This window comes from Crassostrea angulata, chromosome 8, assembly GCF_025612915.1.
Source record: "Crassostrea angulata isolate pt1a10 chromosome 8, ASM2561291v2, whole genome shotgun sequence".
In the NCBI taxonomy this organism is placed as follows: Eukaryota; Metazoa; Mollusca; class Bivalvia; order Ostreida; family Ostreidae; genus Magallana; species Magallana angulata.
Genome location: NC_069118.1, coordinates 7700172 through 7718144, shown reverse-complemented (window position 1 = coordinate 7718144; position 17973 = coordinate 7700172). Strand labels below are relative to the sequence as shown.

At 31.1% G+C, this 17973-nt stretch overlaps 2 protein-coding genes across 2 annotated transcripts in view; both read right to left on the bottom strand.

The window, feature by feature from the left end:
- Positions 1-17973, bottom strand: part of LOC128159060 (polyglutamine-binding protein 1-like) — a 161150-nt gene that overhangs the window by 71288 nt on the left and 71889 nt on the right. The gene's annotated exons all lie outside the window — the stretch shown is intronic.
- Positions 7338-12025, bottom strand: LOC128159070 (EMILIN-1-like). Its single transcript, XM_052822121.1, is given in 3 exon segments — positions 7338-7754; positions 10170-10208; positions 11861-12025. Coding segments are annotated over 3 exon segments (495 nt in total). The 5' UTR covers positions 11913-12025; the 3' UTR covers positions 7338-7350.

Here is a 17973-nt window from a genome sequence, read left to right as displayed (position 1 = left end):
CGTCAGTAAATTTTGATCCGCAATTCATAGTACCAAAGGTTTCCAACTTCACGTTCTCGCTAAAATCAAAGTACATATAAGATGTGTAATTTTAAGAACATCATGCTTTTTAAGTAAATAAAACAGTATACCTCGCGTACTTTTATTTCTCAGGGGAGTTTTAATTTAAAGAGTCAGACGACACTTAACCAACGTGAACTTTGACGTCACAATAAGGGAAAATTACTCTAACCGAAGTTATTCTAAATCTGCTGAAATTCCTCTCAAAATCTTGCAAAGCTAAAAAATGATGACATTTCTTCAGATATAGGAAACAGTTGTAATTTGCACTCATTTGGATGAATGCTAACATTTATTTTATTAACTATAATTACGGTAACGTTAATTTCCAGAAACGTACACGTAGCATCGTTTTTTAAAAGGGGGTTAGGTTGGTGGATGGCAACCTCATCCAAAAAATCTTTACAAGCAAAAAAAAAAAAAAATGATAATTCTCAAAATCATGAAAGAAAATTCTAATCCTTCAGCTCTTTAGCAGTTCAATGGTTTCTTTATGTTCAATTCCATTTATTACATCCTCCCATCCCAATGTGGGAGGGGGGGGCAATTTCATTTTCTTTTTATAATATGATAAGCAAATTTTTTAAGCCTAAATTAAAAAAAAATTAAAAATTATTTTTATTAAAGTGGAGAGGGCAACTCCATGATAAGTCTATTTTCTATGTGTAAATTGAAAACAAATATATTTTTTGGAATATGGGAGGAAGGGGGGGGGGGGGGGCTCTGTTGCAACCACTATTGAAATAAAACCACTATTGAAATAAATTATTTCAATAGTGGTTGGAAATGCATTTCATTAGAAAAATCACTTTGCAACCACTATTGAAATAAAACCACTATTGAAATAAATTATTTCAATAGTGGTTGGGGATGTATTTCATTTGAAGAATCACTTTGCAACCACTACTGAAATACAATCACTATTGAAATAAATTATTTAAATAATGTTCCAGGATGTTTTCCATTTTATAAATCAATTTACAGACACTGTTGAAGTACAACTACCATTACAATTATTATTTCAATCGTAGGCTTAGGGTGATTTTCTTTATTAATATTTATATATATATTTTTTTACATTTCTCTTTCTACAGACATATCATGTTATATGAATATTGTATATCATTTGCACAATAGTGAACATCTTGTAATTTGCCAGAACTTCTATTCAAACCCCTGCATGTTAAATAATTATTTATTGATAAATCACTATTGAGAAAAATTATTTCAATTATAGTGGTTGGGGATGTACTTCATTCAAATATATTATTTCAATAGTGGTTAAGAATGCGTTTTATTTCAATCACTATTGAAATAAATTATTTCAATTGTGGTTAAAGATGCGTTTCATTTCAACCTCTATCGAAATAAGTTATTTCAATAGTGGTTAGGGAGGCGTTTCATTACAACCACTATTGAAATAATTTATTTCAAAAGTGGTTAAGGATCCGTTTCATGACAACCACTATTAAAATGAAATATTTCAAAAGTGGTAGGGATGCATGTCATTTCTATGCCTATTGTTCTTAACACTCTCAGTTGCAGGTGACTGGTGGTATGAAAAACATGACCATATAAAGGAAAATCTAAGTAAGTAAATCATGATTAAAAAGGAATTTATCATATCATAAAACATACTCCTTATATTCTTAGAAACTCCCCAAGCAGAAAGGAAAGTGTTACAAACAGACATAATGATAGACATAAAACTGAAATGCATCATCGACGACTATTGAAATACTTTATTTCAAAGGTGGTTGAAATGAAAGATATCCATTACCACTATTGAAATAATTTATTTCAATAGTGGTTGAAATGAAACCCATCCTTAACCACTATTGAAATAATATATTTCAATAGTGGTCGTAATGAAGTGCACTCCAACCACTATTGAAATAATGTTTCTCAATAGTGACATTGATAATAACATTTATCTATAAATATTAATTCAATATACAGGGGGTTTGAATAGAAGTTCCGGCAAATTACAAGATGTTCACTATTGTGCAAATAATATACAATATTCATAAAACATGATATGTCTGTAGAAAGAGAAATGTAAAGAAAACAAATATAAATTTTCAATGTAATATTTATAAAGAAATTCATTCAAAGCTACGATTGAAAAAATAATTGTAATATTAGTTGTACTTCAACAGTGTCTATAAATTGATTATAAAATGGAATACATCCTGGAACATCATTCAAATAATTTATTTCAATAGTGGATTTATTTCAATAGTGGTTGCAAAGTGATTCTTCAAATGAAATACATCCCCAACCACTATTGAAATGATTTATTTCAATAGTGGTTTTATTTCAATAGTGGTTGCAAAGGGATTTTTCTAATGAAATACATTCCCAACCACTATTGAAATAATTTATTTCAATAGTGGTTTTATTTCAATAGTGGTTGCAACAGGGCTCTATGATAAGTCAATTATTGTATGTAAGTTTAAGAAAAATTGTCTACTGCAAAAAAGGGGATGAACTGACATACGTTACAATCACTTTAAAAGAGGATATAGAGTGCAATGAACAATTATATTAAAATCTTTATTATAAAACAACATTGTATCTGAGATTGAACTATTGTTCTACTTATAACAAATCCTAAAAACTATGAATAAAGTAAATTTACTGAAAAAATAGGTATGTTTTATTTTATTTTGCAATCAAATATATTTACGTTTGTTAATTTCATTTTTATTGATTTATCATAATTCATTGTTTGATCACATGCAGTGCTCGCCCAAACGGTCGCACCGTAAACATATTAATATAAATATCTATAAGTGACCGCAGTTGCAAATCTTTTCAAAATTACATTAAAACATTTCGACATTGATGTCATTGTAGATAGTTAGATGAACTTGTGTTAAAACATTTTGTATAATTGTAAAATATATACAAAAAATATGTTCAAATTAGATAATTAGATAGATCAGGGCTTGTACTATAAAGAGGGATTCGACATAGAAAAAAATCGGCTATTTTGACATTCCCTTTTCAAACACTGCGGCTTATACAGCAGGATATTTCATCAGCATTCAATTTGTTAAGCAATAAATGTGGGCGATTACATCAAATAATATGCATGCATATGAAACGATAACGGCCACGAATTTGCTACCCCGATAACAGATTTAGGCACGATAGAACTGTTAAACAATTTTGATGTGATTCAGTCTTTCGGCTTCATAATTTGTACATAATGGTCTTTTGCAAAAGTTCCCTGATTATGTGGTGCTAGAATTTAAACAGGAAGATCATTTGAAATAAAAGCGGGTATCATATGATCAGAAATAAAAGTTTTGTCATAGGCGAGCTAAAACATCTATAAATGTTGTCGCTTTGATTGCGTAATTTTATGCAGGAGATATAGGAAACTTCTTGTTTTTTCCCATTGTTGTCATCGACACATTCATTAAATTTAATGCATATCTTTGTCATACCAGCATGTTTATGGACATTGTTCATTGATAGTGTTCAATAACAAGTTTAAAGGGAACTTCATGAAGATGACTTTTTATGAACTAGTATTCAAAGTTTCTTTTATTCTATACTGTACTGTGATACATAGCTTACCAAGTTCTTGAAATGAAGTAACTTTCAAATTTGAATACAGGCACTCAGTGAGCATATTTAGTACGGTAGTATATATATATATATATATATATATATATATATATATATATATATATTATACTAAATGTTGTATAAAATCTAAATAAACTTCACTTTCTTTATTGCAGAACTTAAAAGTGTATGCATAAGTTTTATACACACCTTTCTGTAGACATTTTTAAAAATTTATTGTTCAAAACATCAATGATGACATATTAACAATATTTAACAATTACTTATAGTATCAAGGCGAACTTAATGGCTTGGATGGTACATGAGGCAACATGAAATGTTTTACGCCTAGACGATTAAACATTTGTTATTTTACAACAGCTAAAAACAATTATATGAAACCCAAATTGCGAAATAATACTACGATCTATCAACCATCAAATGACGTAGAGTACATGTATTCCGTCGAATCCATGAATTGCTTTCAGAGAAAGCGCAACGAACAAATGTATAGTGCATAAGTAAGAAAGCCAGGAAAGCTCATTTAAGATTCATAATACGAGATTTGAATACGAGATTCGTTATTCGAAATGCTTTATCTAAATTAACCAATCAAATCATAAATATGAAAACATGTATCCTAGTGACACACAACATTTCTTTTAAAAAGATCATCAAATCCGTACATGCTCTTAAATATATGTAAATGTCATATAATTTCTTAATTAAAATCAATATATACTTTAACATGGATCAGTTTCTTCACGCAGAATAAATAATAAATCTAATGATAATACCGAGAGCTTTTCCATTCTATGTGAATTTGCTTGAAAGAGGATTTGGTACATAAGCTACATGTAATCTCTTCTACGATTTTTTCTCTATTCTTAAAATTATGATGATATTACTGCCTTATTTTCTTTAATTTGCACAACAGCTGACTTATATATCATAATTATGTATTTTGTATTGTTCATATGCAAGTTGCAAGTTTTCAAGCATTTTTAAGTATGTAAGCTAAAACAATAGCATAAGAAACAGAGTTCATATACATTTACTCCAATTCTCAGATAGTATGAAAAAAGGTGCAAATTTTTCTTCATTTTTATTTTTAAGACTGAGAAGCATTAAGATTAATTAAAATTTAATTTTATAATTTTGTGGCTAGGAGGGAAGTAAATATGACCAAGTCAATTGTGAAATGTTACTTAAGATGCTTACAAGTATAACGAGTTTTAGAATTTTTTTTTTCTTCTCAAGTCCTTGAAGAAATAAACCCTGAATATGATGTAACATAACGTTAGTATTTGATAAACGTCTTAATGTTGACAAAGAAATAGAACAAAACAATCAAAAGTATTTGTACAGACGTAAAAATAGCGAAGCTTGCTCTAAGAACCAATGCGCGGGGAAAATAACAAGCTACGCCTACATATTCATCAAGATAATTTTTCTGCCAGCATCTCAGCATTCATTCGAGCACCCGTAGTGCTATGCCAAAAATGACTGGCCTTTCACTCGGAATTTACGATTTTGTGAGGATTGTCGACGCATTTTGAGTATTACACACACTTTGGTGAGAACTATCGGAGTATTAATCGCCTCCATTACTTCTTGCTCTATCGAGAAACATAAACAAAGCAAAATATGCATGACGTCACAGTAAACCTGCGCTTTATTTCCCGAGATAATTGTAGAGGTGGATCAAAAATCAGTAGCCTACTAGGAGCTGCCAGTAATGAATACTTACTTTTTCAGTGTAAACTGCGACCCCTTAGCTAAGATAAGGGTATGATATACAAGCTAGTTCCATGTTCTATGGTCATATTGATCCAATATTGTGAAGAACTTTGAAAAAAACCAATTTTTTTTAGAAACACATCCACAAAATGTAAAAAGAAAAAAAACAACTAAACAGTTGAAAAATCTATGTAGAAGTTGTATATGGTCAATCCTTTAAATGATAATGAGTAGTTACACACCTAAAAAACCGGGGAGCATGCCTTAATATATTTTGCATATAAAAATAAGCATATTAAAAGATAAAAATATGAAACAGGTGAAGAAAATGAAAACTGATATAACAACCAGGAAAATATGAGAAATGATACTCAGAGAAACAGTTTATTGATGATAGATTCCACTGATTAAATGCTCGCCAAAGTAAAGAACTAGTTTACAGTAATGATAATATACGGGATGCAGTTGACAATGATGCCAGATAAGCGTAGTTCCTGCTGCACCGTGAAACGTAATATTGAATGTAAATTTGAAAATGATTTAGAAGGCAAGCATTGATCCTATTTTTGCAACTAATACTTATGAAATGAAAAATACCAACAAGAAACAAATTGACAAAATCGCAAAACGAACGATGTAAATGAATCATAATAAAAATACAACTTTCGAAATATAGTGTCTTTCCTAGGGGTTGATTATAAGTGAAATGAAAAGATTTTATCATATTGCTATGAGAACTGCTATGGTTAAAAATTATATGATGCTAATAGATAGTGTAATTGCAGTGAACATAAAGCGGTTAGACAACAAAACCACGCAAGTCTTATGAGGAACATCGAATCAAGTTTCTTCTGTTCGATGTAGGTCGGAAAAACAATTGCATGTGTTTGAATAAAACATATATTATTTTTGCTTGCTGAATACTGAATCTCGTGGTAAACCCTCTCTCAAAATAAGGAATTAAACGTGATTTTTAAAAGACAACAACAAATGTTTCGAAAATATGCTATTTGTGCTGCTGAAAGAAAATAATAACTATCATATGTGGTTTTAAGACAAAAAATAAAATGTAGACGAGATTAGCTTATATACAATACGTTTGTTTGTTGCTTTTCCTCTGAAATCGATGGTACTCTACGCCATTTGATTTTAGATAACATGTATCATATAGCAATTTGTGTTTTTTTGTGATAAAAATCCAAGTGTTTGATCATTTAGGCTTAAAAAAATTATATTGCCTCATGTGTTGTTCAAGCAATTATGTTCACAATGAGTATTTGTTTAATATTCATAATGTTGTTGTTTTGAGAGGTTTTGGCCTCAATTACAGCGTGTTACTTTATTTAGGCACATTTTCACGTTTTTTAATAAAGCCAACGGCATTTTGATTTTTTGTTTTCCCGATTTTGAAGTGATCTAATGGTTGGAGTGTTATAGTTTGAACAACCTTTTTTACGAATAAATGCTCTATATTTGAGTTTTCCTATAAACATTAATATTTTATGTGCTGTGGGCATTTATCATTTTCGTTTATAATTTCTTAATTGTACTCTGTACACGTTCACAATGAATCAAATATCTTATAGCTAGAGCTCACCACCTTTATAAAAAAATGTATTTTTAAAAGTATTTTACATTTGATTTTTACAACGTAATAACAAACATAAAATATATTTATATGTAATTAGGACAGTTGAATACAAAAGGGTCATATTCAAGTTTCTTACTTTATCTTTATCTTGGCATCTTGGTCCAAAGTATTTGAATAATAATTGTTGAAATATTACGTATTTTGTACAGCATGTCTGAAAAAAAATTCTAAATATATCGTAAGACAGAATTGTGGCAGCGTTTTACCTATATATACGATACATAGTATTTCTAGGTAAATAAAGGTATGTGCAATGGACATTTAAACACAAGTAAAACATATAATAAATGAGTCATATAGTGATGTTCAGTATTTTTATTTCAAATTTTTTTAATCAACACACCAGAAAATACATTATAAGACCCATGGTCATTAAGCTTGGCTGTCTGGTCGTTCTCGTTCTGGACCCAAATTGTGTCCCCTTTATTGACAAGAAGTTGCAGAGTTTGTCCAGAGTGAGGATGGGTTTTAGGCCCAGAGTACACTATAGACAACTTTTTATTGTTCATGGTCAATCGCAGATGAACATAATTGCTTGGATGGCTCATTAGGCTACAGGAAATAGTGTAGATACCCCTATAAGGTGCGGTAAATATCCCTGTAGACGGTTCATAGGCCCCACCAACATTAGTCAGCACGCTATCATACTTCACAACTCCATGACTGCTCACTGTTGTGTGCTTGGACAAAAGAGCAGTGAAAGCAACAGCAGGTCAATTTCCTCCTAAAATATAATATGATATCTATATTTCTTACTTCAATGATATCAAGGCTGCTGGTTTTTGTTTATCACATTTTATACCACCAGTATGATACTTTAATATTTAAAAAAATATTGTAAATGTCAATATGGGTTTGGTTGCGTATATACATAAAATCTAACATATTTCCTAATTGTATAGGAATTTTGAATAATACCCTTTCTTTATTTAGACTGTATTAATATTTGTTTCAATTAACGAGGCCAGGTCTAATTTTTTCTGCCCTAGATTTTTTAATGAATTTTTTTACATTAATTTCTACTGATATAATTATTGTTTTAAGGAAAAAAAATCAGACATTTACCACACCGTTTGTTCAAGGGGTCATCTCAAAGTTTGTTTATCTTTAACATGGGACCCTATGGGATTTTGCCTGAAATGTATCAATTTTGCACGTTTTTTACATTTTTTTTTAAAACTTCTGCCCTAGGGATTTCTTTTTCTGTTCTACATATTAAAGTTATTGCTTAAAGACATCAAATGGTCAAATAAAAAAACCCTTTTACCTCCTGGTTTGATCCAGGGGTCTTATCAAAGTTATTTTTTGCATGCCTAATTTCCCAGTTTGCCAGATAATGGCTATTTTTTGATTTGACAAAGACGGAAATGGTAATCTTTAAGGTATTATTAAAACATTCAGACACATTTCAGTAATAAATAAATATATAACATCGCATATTAAGGGTTATTAATATAAAATACATGGTTACTGTCTTGAAATATAGAAATTAAGCTATATTTAGGCGGATAAAGAAAACGTGACAGAGGGCTAGGCTTGCTGAACCCCCTTCACGTATTCGAACCGAGCCCAAATATAGCTTATACTTCGAGACATTTATGTTTATTCCACAATATAATATCAATTTTACGCATCAATCGAGCTAATTTCAACAAATTTTGCTGAATATCTGCAGTTGAAACTATTACGCCATGGCGTCAACAAAGCAAAAATATGACGTCACAATACCAATGAAACGCTGCGCGAAAGCGTGCGTACTCGTTCTGTACTCGGCCTCGTTAATTGTTTTTGCTGTCATCACTCAATCAATAATAAAGGCAACAAAGGTTTAACTAGCTCACCTGAGCTGAAAGTTCACGGGAAAAAAAACGGTTGTGAGTAAACTTTCCTTTATTTTTCTTCTTCTCCAGATTCATTATGTTAGTGTTAACAAAACTTTGCCTTGAGCATTTGTAGGTAAAGGACATTAAAGTTAATTAAATGGGAAGTCCACGGCATTTTTAAGGATATAATTTAGATTTATTGAAAAAAAATTGGCCTTTTTAAAACATTTTCTTCTCTAAAGTACAGTACCGATCAGACCCAACCTAATACCAGAGTAAACCCAAACTAAACCCCGTGTTTACTTTCTGCGTTTACTTTGGGTTTATTTTTGAAAATTTGGGTCCACTCGGGGTTTACTTTGGGTTTACTCGGGGTTTACTTTGGGTTAAATCGAGAATTGCTACGGAGTCAACTAAAAGCACTTAAGTGTGAGGCAGACCTGTATTTTATCTTATCATCCTACTACCTGTGATTCCTGTCCCTTGTATATTCCGAATACACATGTAGCGTCTGCTCTCAGGGTACAATTCTAATTGGGGTTTACTCTCTGTGTCCACTCTGGGTTTACTTGGGGTCCACTCTAGTACACCCAGAGTAAACACAGAAAGTAAACCCAGGGTTTTATTTGCGTTTACTTTCTGTTAGGTTTGGTCTGATCAGTACCGTATTTTGCCAGAATAGCTGAAACTTGTGTAGAAACATCTTCAGAGAGCAAAGTGTAGATTCAAGTTTGTTAAAAATCTTTATCACCGTGGGGCTAGAGTTAGGTTCCATTTCTATAAAGTTGCATATTGTGCATTTGATACCATGAAGCTAAATAGTTCAGAGTTATTGCAGGTTTTCGCTCAGGTGAGCGATGTGACCCCTGGACTTCTTGTATATTGAACTCTTTTAGTGCACATTTCTATTCATTTTAAATAACAGCAACAGATGATGAGCGACTGTAAGTATTAAATCAAATCTAAAATCCATTTTCTTTACATTTGACTCTATTTCAATAAAAATGACTATAGACTATCAAACAATTCTTAATCAAGAGTGTAACAGAAAAATTAAAACTTAATTAAGGAAAGACTTTGCTTAGCGTTAAATTCTTATCCAATTTTGATATAGTTATTCATTGCTTAATGTATGATCCAATGTTTAGGTCCTTATTTCTTAAATAAAAAGACTCAATTTTTATGAAACTTACCCATCTAAAGTACTTTACCGGTATCATGAATCATTTCATTTTAAAAAACGTTGACTATCTAGAGAAAAGAATCTAAAATTTTACACAAAAGGCAAAATAGAAATCATTGTCCTATTTCCTTACCTTGTCTGATATATTCAAACTTTTGTACAGTGTTTATGTCTGAAATAAATGGAGAAAAGTTTTAATAATTTCAACCGCCAATGAAATAAAATGCACATTATTATGTCTTGACTGAAATGTTAAATGTTCGGTCTGCTAGTTTTTACCAGCAACGAATACATCTCTTGTACACTATAATTTACGAAGAAGCCTTAATATACTTGTAGATTTTAATTCATCCAAACAATGCAAATAACGAGATCCAGTACAGTTTTAGAGCGCATGGCTTTGCGCATCTACGTATTTTCAAACTTCCTTTGTATAGACTGAAAAATTGTGATTTTATGAATCTGATAGGGTATAATGTTTAAATGCCGCTTACAAATTGTTTTCCCGGTATTTTAACTAAGCATAAAGCCGAACAAAATCAAAGTACTGGAGTACTGACGGGAGTTGATTTTATCGATTATCATTTATTTTAAAATCAATTTATCTTGCATGGCAGTTAGTTTCTAGTCTGTATTTGAATTACGCTTTTTTATATTATATGAATTTTTTTACTTTTCCGACAAGAATTTCGAGAAACCCCATACTTGAATCATGTTGTGTAATATTTAAAGATATATTTCAAACTATGTAATAGTAATCGAAACAATTCTAAGAATCGTATGGATCCAGGCACTATTGATATCGAACTCTAGTCTCGTTCAATCAGACGCTCTGCTGTCCCCGTTAATCTCCGACAAGCAAGAGAGCCTCTCTGCTTGTCGGAGATTTACGGAGACAGCCGAGCGTCTGGTTGAACGAGACTTTATTAAACTCTGGCGTAGGAACACATGAGACTACAAAAGAATCTAAATTGTTCGTATTATATATAATCTGACTATTTTTAAAGTGTTTATAGAAAAGTTTCCTTGAAAAACAATGCTTCAGCATACATTACATCGAATTTTATTTATCATTTTCAAGAACTAAGTCTTGTCAGCGGTGATGATTTGTGCTTCGGTCCAAACACTGTTTCACTTTCGATTTGCCAGAGTAACTGCATAGGAGAGTTGATGAAAATCAACTCCCAAAAAGCAATATTAGCTCATTTATTGGAGGCGGCGATGGATTTTTAAAATGATATTATATTGACATATATTGACAGAGCATTAAGCGAAATATATTAGCTTCCTAAAAATGTTATTTTGTAGAAAACTTATTTTTATAAGCCAATATATATTGCAATATGCCATTTTCAAAGAAAATTGTTATTGATAATATTCCGGAACCAAACCACTTGTTCACCATTTGGTGACTTTTTACAATAGTTTTTATATATTTGAAAAAAAAAATCTTTAAGTCAGAAATATCAAATAACTTTCAAGACGAACCCCTAGGAAATAGAGGTTGTAAATTTAAAAAAAAATGATCTAAAAATAATTCATATAGAAGTAAAACTACATGCAAGAACCTTTATCAAAATATCTAGAGTAGATATAAGTAGACTTGACCTAGTTAACCGTACTATAAAAAACTTATTGCGAAAAATATTTTGAAGACAAAACGGCTAGTCGTACATTTACATATTTAAATTCATGTAAACAATGAGTTAATAATGATGTTGCAAAGAAACGAAATTCACTTGTATAAAACCTTAAAAAGAGACTGATATGATGGGGAACACTAATATAAATTTGGTAGTAAAAGCATAAATTAAAGTAACTTACATAAAGCACCTGTACTGGTCATCCCACTGAAGAGAACAGCAAATCCCAGCATTGTTTATGAATAAATCTAACAAACGAAAGCGGTGAGCTTTGGTTTCAATTTTAAATGTTTTTGTATTATTTATTTCTGTTGTTTTGTATTGAAGATAAAATACAATGTAGATATACAAAAATTCATTTGTGTATATTACATAGCAAAGATCCAGTGAACAGTGTTTTATTACTGATCCTAAATAACAGAACACGAAGAATGTGTCACGCCATGCGTATCCATTTCAATTTAATGATATGTGTACCTTTTCATTAAGTATATAACTTTCGTTAACTAGATATTTAGTCTATTTGAAAGCATGTCGTCCTCTGCAGAAGAAAGCAAGAATTCCATGTCAACGTATTCATACCTGCAATAGAAAACTCGAAGGGCAATCACCAAGAATCAATATCAAAACACCAAGTGAATACCGCCAGGAATTTAGTAGTATATGTTTACATTTTCCAGTGTATTCGTCTGTAATTACACAGCTAATCAAATTTGTAACAAATATACCATAACATTTTATCGATGACGCAAACGACTATTGCAGGGCGCAAGCTGGGCTTGTATATTTACAATATGAAATTAACATAATAATGCCAGCAATTTAATATTAATGAGAATTTTGATAGCATTATAAACAATCTATTTAATAACTAAAATTGTTTTAATATTATGAAGTGATCAAATACGGTCGGGTATGTTCAAATCAATCATATGGCCTTTCGGGATTTATCGTATTTGATCAGCTCCGACCGTATTTGATCACATCATAAAAATATTATCTAATTTCATTTATTTGATCACAACATGATAAGAACTATGTCACAGCTATTAAGATAAGAACAGATGTTAAATAACTCAAAGGAATAAAAAATGTTTTTAAAGCGTTTACTCCTTTCAGGTTGTTTACACGTAAGTTTAATTTTGAAAAAAATATAGTTAAGAAAAGTTCCTGATATTTGGCTTAAGAAAATTTATAAGCCCATCTTCTTTAATTTGATTGTCACATGACCGACGGAATATTTCCCAGTAAAACTATAAACATACGAGGTTTGTCAAAAAAGTTCGTGGACACATGTAATTTCAATATTTCGTCAATAACGACGCTATTATTAGGAGAGTATTATAATATTCAAATAGAGACTATAATAAATAATATTTATTGATTAAAATCAAAGCAATGTACATTCTTATGTTGGCGTTATCGTTACATATGCATTGCGTATACAGACCAGACGGCCCAGTCTGACGTTGATTTATAACCGTTACGACGTTTTTAAAATTCGTTTTCCTTCGTTTACCTGAGAGTGGTATTACCTTTTGGTCAAAGGGTACCATCGCACACTCTATCAAAATATCGCTTTTGCTATTTGTGGATAAGTGGTCTTGAAATATGATGATGTTTTCCTGTTTTCTTCATCAATTGTATTTTTCTTTCGATGTTTTTACCCAAGTCAACACAGAATATTAGGAGGCGAAAATGACTAATACAAAGCTAATTACATAACAATTGAAGATCGTGATGTTTTTACATGTTTTTTAAAATCTTAAATATTCATAACTAGAAACTCTTCTACGAAGTTTAGACAATTTTAACACTGGGACGCGCGTACTTTCCGCGACACTTAAACACAGTAAATTTTTTAGTATAGTTTAAAAGAAGGGAGCATGAAAAAATAACAAGGGCTCAAATTTGTCTGTTTGATGTGTATAATGATATCTGAAAACCGTTTAGACAGAGCTTTCCTCAGTAAGATGATATATCACTTAGAATAACTAATTCTTGTAATCAATGAGCGCTACCATATTTATTAAATCATTACCTCCCTGCTGGGTTATCTATAAGCTTCTAAGAGAGGGCAGCACTGCTGACGTCAGTGAGACACATTGCATTTTTACACACGTTTAGTAACAAAGATAAAATGCCATCATCAAAATGTGAATTGAAACTTGAAATGGATGTAAAGAGTTGTCATTTTGAAACAGTGTTTATGGAGGAAGATTTTGGATCTCAGAATGATGCATTCCCACAAGCAGCACCAACATGAAACTAGAATGGAATGTCCCTGGATCAGTGTTATTGTGACCTGTTTTTCCTGCTCTCAGGAATTTCTTGTTGAAGAGTTTGAACATATGTGTGCTACATAAATGAGCACACAAGGTGTATTGCTCAGCATCCTGACTTTTAAAAAGTGTCTTAGTTCTGTTATTTTTCTGACAGCATAAACAGGACCGGCGTACATATCATCAAGATCTTATCTATCAAGATAAAAACAAATCAGAAAAATGTCCAGGGCATCTAAATAAAAAGTAACGGTAAGAAACCCCACAAAGAAAATGAAATTACATTTTGTACCTGTGTTTTATATCTGCATTGCCATTCTAGAAGACATCACTGCATATTTTCTTAAGTACTTAATTAGACTATGAAAGGCATCCTAAAACATAAAATCAAATATGTTTTATAATTTTAGGAAACAGGATTTTAGAAAAACACAGTACATTTTCCCTCCAAGCAGTGTTTCATCATCCCTATATCTTGATTTTTATGCAAAATTAGTATTTTCGTTTTTTGCAGTTGTTCTCTTTGAGATTTTGTTCCGAAACGTTTAAGGGAATCGAATTTAATAAATAGTATTTTATGAAAGTTTCTATTGTTTCTTTAAAAGGACAGCACGCCACTTCCATAAACTGACCCACAAATTGTATAACATAATTCTTCAAGGATGGCATAAAAAATATATATTTAGGATAGTACGAAAGGTATTTGAACTGGAATATACAAAAGAACAAGAAAATCTTACTACCTATAATAATTTAGGATGAATTATTCCAACAATAGAAGACTGGTGTTCCTGTGGACAGTGTGAGGTAATGTCTACTGCCAAGAAATGCATGTGTTGTCAACACTGTGGTAACACTGCTGGGGATCTGTGAGAGCAAGGGTGTATAAATGACCACGACCAGTTCAATTTACAAATTCTAAATCCAGATGTTCTTTCCATTGCTTATATTTATTTTATGATGTTTAAGAAACAACAAGGACGTGTACCAGAACACTTATCCAAAAAGTAAGATTGATTTATATATGATTATAAATAGATTTATATATATAATTATGAATAAATTTCAAAACTTTGTGTTAAACATTTACTTTAATTATATCCTTTCTATATATCTACGTGTTAATTAATATGAACTGTGAATGGGGTGTGTTCATATCACAAAGCATTTGGAACTTATCGGGATGCGCAATAAAACCCGATGATAAGCCACATCATATTCAACTCTAAACGGTGAAGACCATCAAAATGGCAGCTCACATGAATTTGTCAAACTTTGATTATTATGTTAAGAAAATTTTAATGGCTGACATCAGTTTTATGCTAACTATAATTATTTAACTCTTCTTTCTTTTTGCCTGACCTTTCCCTTTAAAGATTTGTATAATCTAACAGTTTGTGGACGCGGTTTAACGAAAAACAGCTTTATTAAACTTTTAAGGTATCTATTTTTTAAGTTTTTTTTTTCTAAAATAAGATTGTTTCCATAAATGTTTATAAACGCAATCAAAGAAGCGTAATATATCATAGACACTGAACTGTACTAGGTATTTATTAAAATGTATATCAGTTTAATTTATCAAAAGAAACTATATTTCTAGAAATGTTGTATTTGTTTTCAAACTTTAACGAGAACCCATCATTTAAAACATGTATTGAAAGATATGCATTAAACATACAATTAATGCATTAAAATGTATTGGTTAGTTTTTTCCCCCAAAGTCCGATTTCATTTTTTTATCATTAATGTTGACAATTTAAAAACTTCCTTTGATTCTTCAGGAACAACAAGCACTGCGGGAAAAAACATAAACTGCGTCAGCGAGCTATATTTTTCTTCTCAATATCAATGTTTGCTAACTTTATAGCCCAAATGAACCACACAGGAGAACGCTTTTTTCTGATGTACGTACGAGTCTAAATCTTTTTTTTTTTCATTTAACAAAATTGAATGAGTAAAAGTACATTAAAAAATTAGGAATAAAATTTAAATACAATAAAAAGATTTACACATTATACATGATAGGTATTTGAATGAACATAACCATTTGACGCATTGAATGCTGCTAGATGAATAATTGTTATATAAAGTTCAATGAATGCATTTTTTATACGGGCGTTTATTAATTAAAATCGGTGTATTGGTTTTCACACATTTCGTTATATCTATATTAATATACAGTGGGTTTAAACACAAGTTCTGACAACTTACTCGGTTAGACTGTGGATCGCTTATGTCAACAGTTGTTTGCAAAATCTAATTTCTTTATTAACAAGCAAAAATACATTCAATGAGTATGGATATATATTTTAGTAGAATGAAGGAAAGGTGTTCGACATATCGGATATATAACTCAGACAACAGTTATCAATTGATTGTTGCTCAGTGCAATTTATGGTTCAAATTAAAAAAATTGAATGGATGAAGTTCGTATGATGTTTTTAAAGTGTCCAAATTAGCCATCATATAGATATGTTCAACGCTGGTAATAGTGGGTAAAAATATGCATTATTGGCGACTGCTTAAAGAGCGGCACTGAGTAGTGTAGTTGGTTTGATCATGATCGCGTCCAATACTCGAAATGATGGGGTTTTTTTAGGGTACAGATCTTTTGATTTACACGCTTTTCATTAACATGAAAAAAAAATTTTGTATTGGAAAAATTATTAAGGAGGCTATGAATGACAAAGCTTCAAATCTTATGGAGAATTATCATTCTATTGAAGCAGTATTTTATTATGTAAATATCGTCGGAGGTCCTAAATTCGTTACGGTCCTAGAGTCGTGTTCCTTTTGTTTTCTTCGCGTATCTCGCGAGATTTGGTTCGAGGCTGCATATTTCGTGAGAAAACATTTACTACAATATGTGTTAATATAAGTTTATCAATGATATTTTTTTGTCAAAACAGTTCAGGTCTCCAATTGTCGCATTCTCTGCCCTGCTGTCTACAGATACAACAGTTGGAGTAAGAGCTGTCATTAAGTGTGATCAGGTGGTAAGTAATTGGGGCTAGGCCTATCAACCGGCTACAGGAATATTTACTGCTCCTTATGACGGGCTTTAAAGCTTTCCCTGTAGCTTGATGAGTCATCCTGGCAATTATGTTTACCTGAGTATGGTCAAAAAATGAAAGAAAAGACTACTCACTTTGTTCTCTGCCACTTCAAATTATCCACAATCTTTACAAACTGTTTATCTTGTCCTAAATAAAGGATACATGGTTTGGATGCAAAATTATAGTAGCCATGCTTCAAAAATACACGACAGGAAAATGTATAATGTTTTTTCAGGTGCCTTGATTAAAGATATATAAAATCAATTTAAAATTGAGAGAAATGATTGTTCTTCTTCTTTTTCTAGCATTTAAAATCTTTCAGAAAAGGTATACAAGTTAGAGTAAATCATTATGAGGTCTATTAAAGAGGTAAGGCACGATTTGAGCTTATTTTTCTATTTCATTTTTAATGAGTAATCCGCTTTAGTACATTACCTTTAAATGAACTAAAATTTGGAGGTGTGGACGGGTTTAAAGCGAGATACAGAGCTTGTTCGAAAACTAATATCACATTTAAAGCAAAGTGAGATATGACAAACAATATTATTCGTTTAATTATGTCCAAAGTTAGCAGGTAAATAGGAAAAAATCCTTATATAAAAGATATTCCACACAGCAGAAGTGAACAAAACTACTGCAAAAGCCATGTTGACAAATCGAAGACTTGTGAGCCCTGTATTTTGCCTATACCTCTACAGCTGACATCGAAGCTATAATTACAAATTAAAAAAAATCTTTCTTTTTAGAAAAAACAAAAAAACAAACAAACATGAGAAAAAATGAAAAATATAGTTCAATCGTGACCAAGCCTTTTAAAATAAAAACTGGTTCTGTCATTCAGTCAACTTCCGGATTTTAACAGGCGATTAAAGAGACAGTATAGCTGAAAAAGCATATGTGTTTAACTTCAGTTTTCCCATTGTGTCGTTAGGAGATAAGAAATAACGTTGTGACAG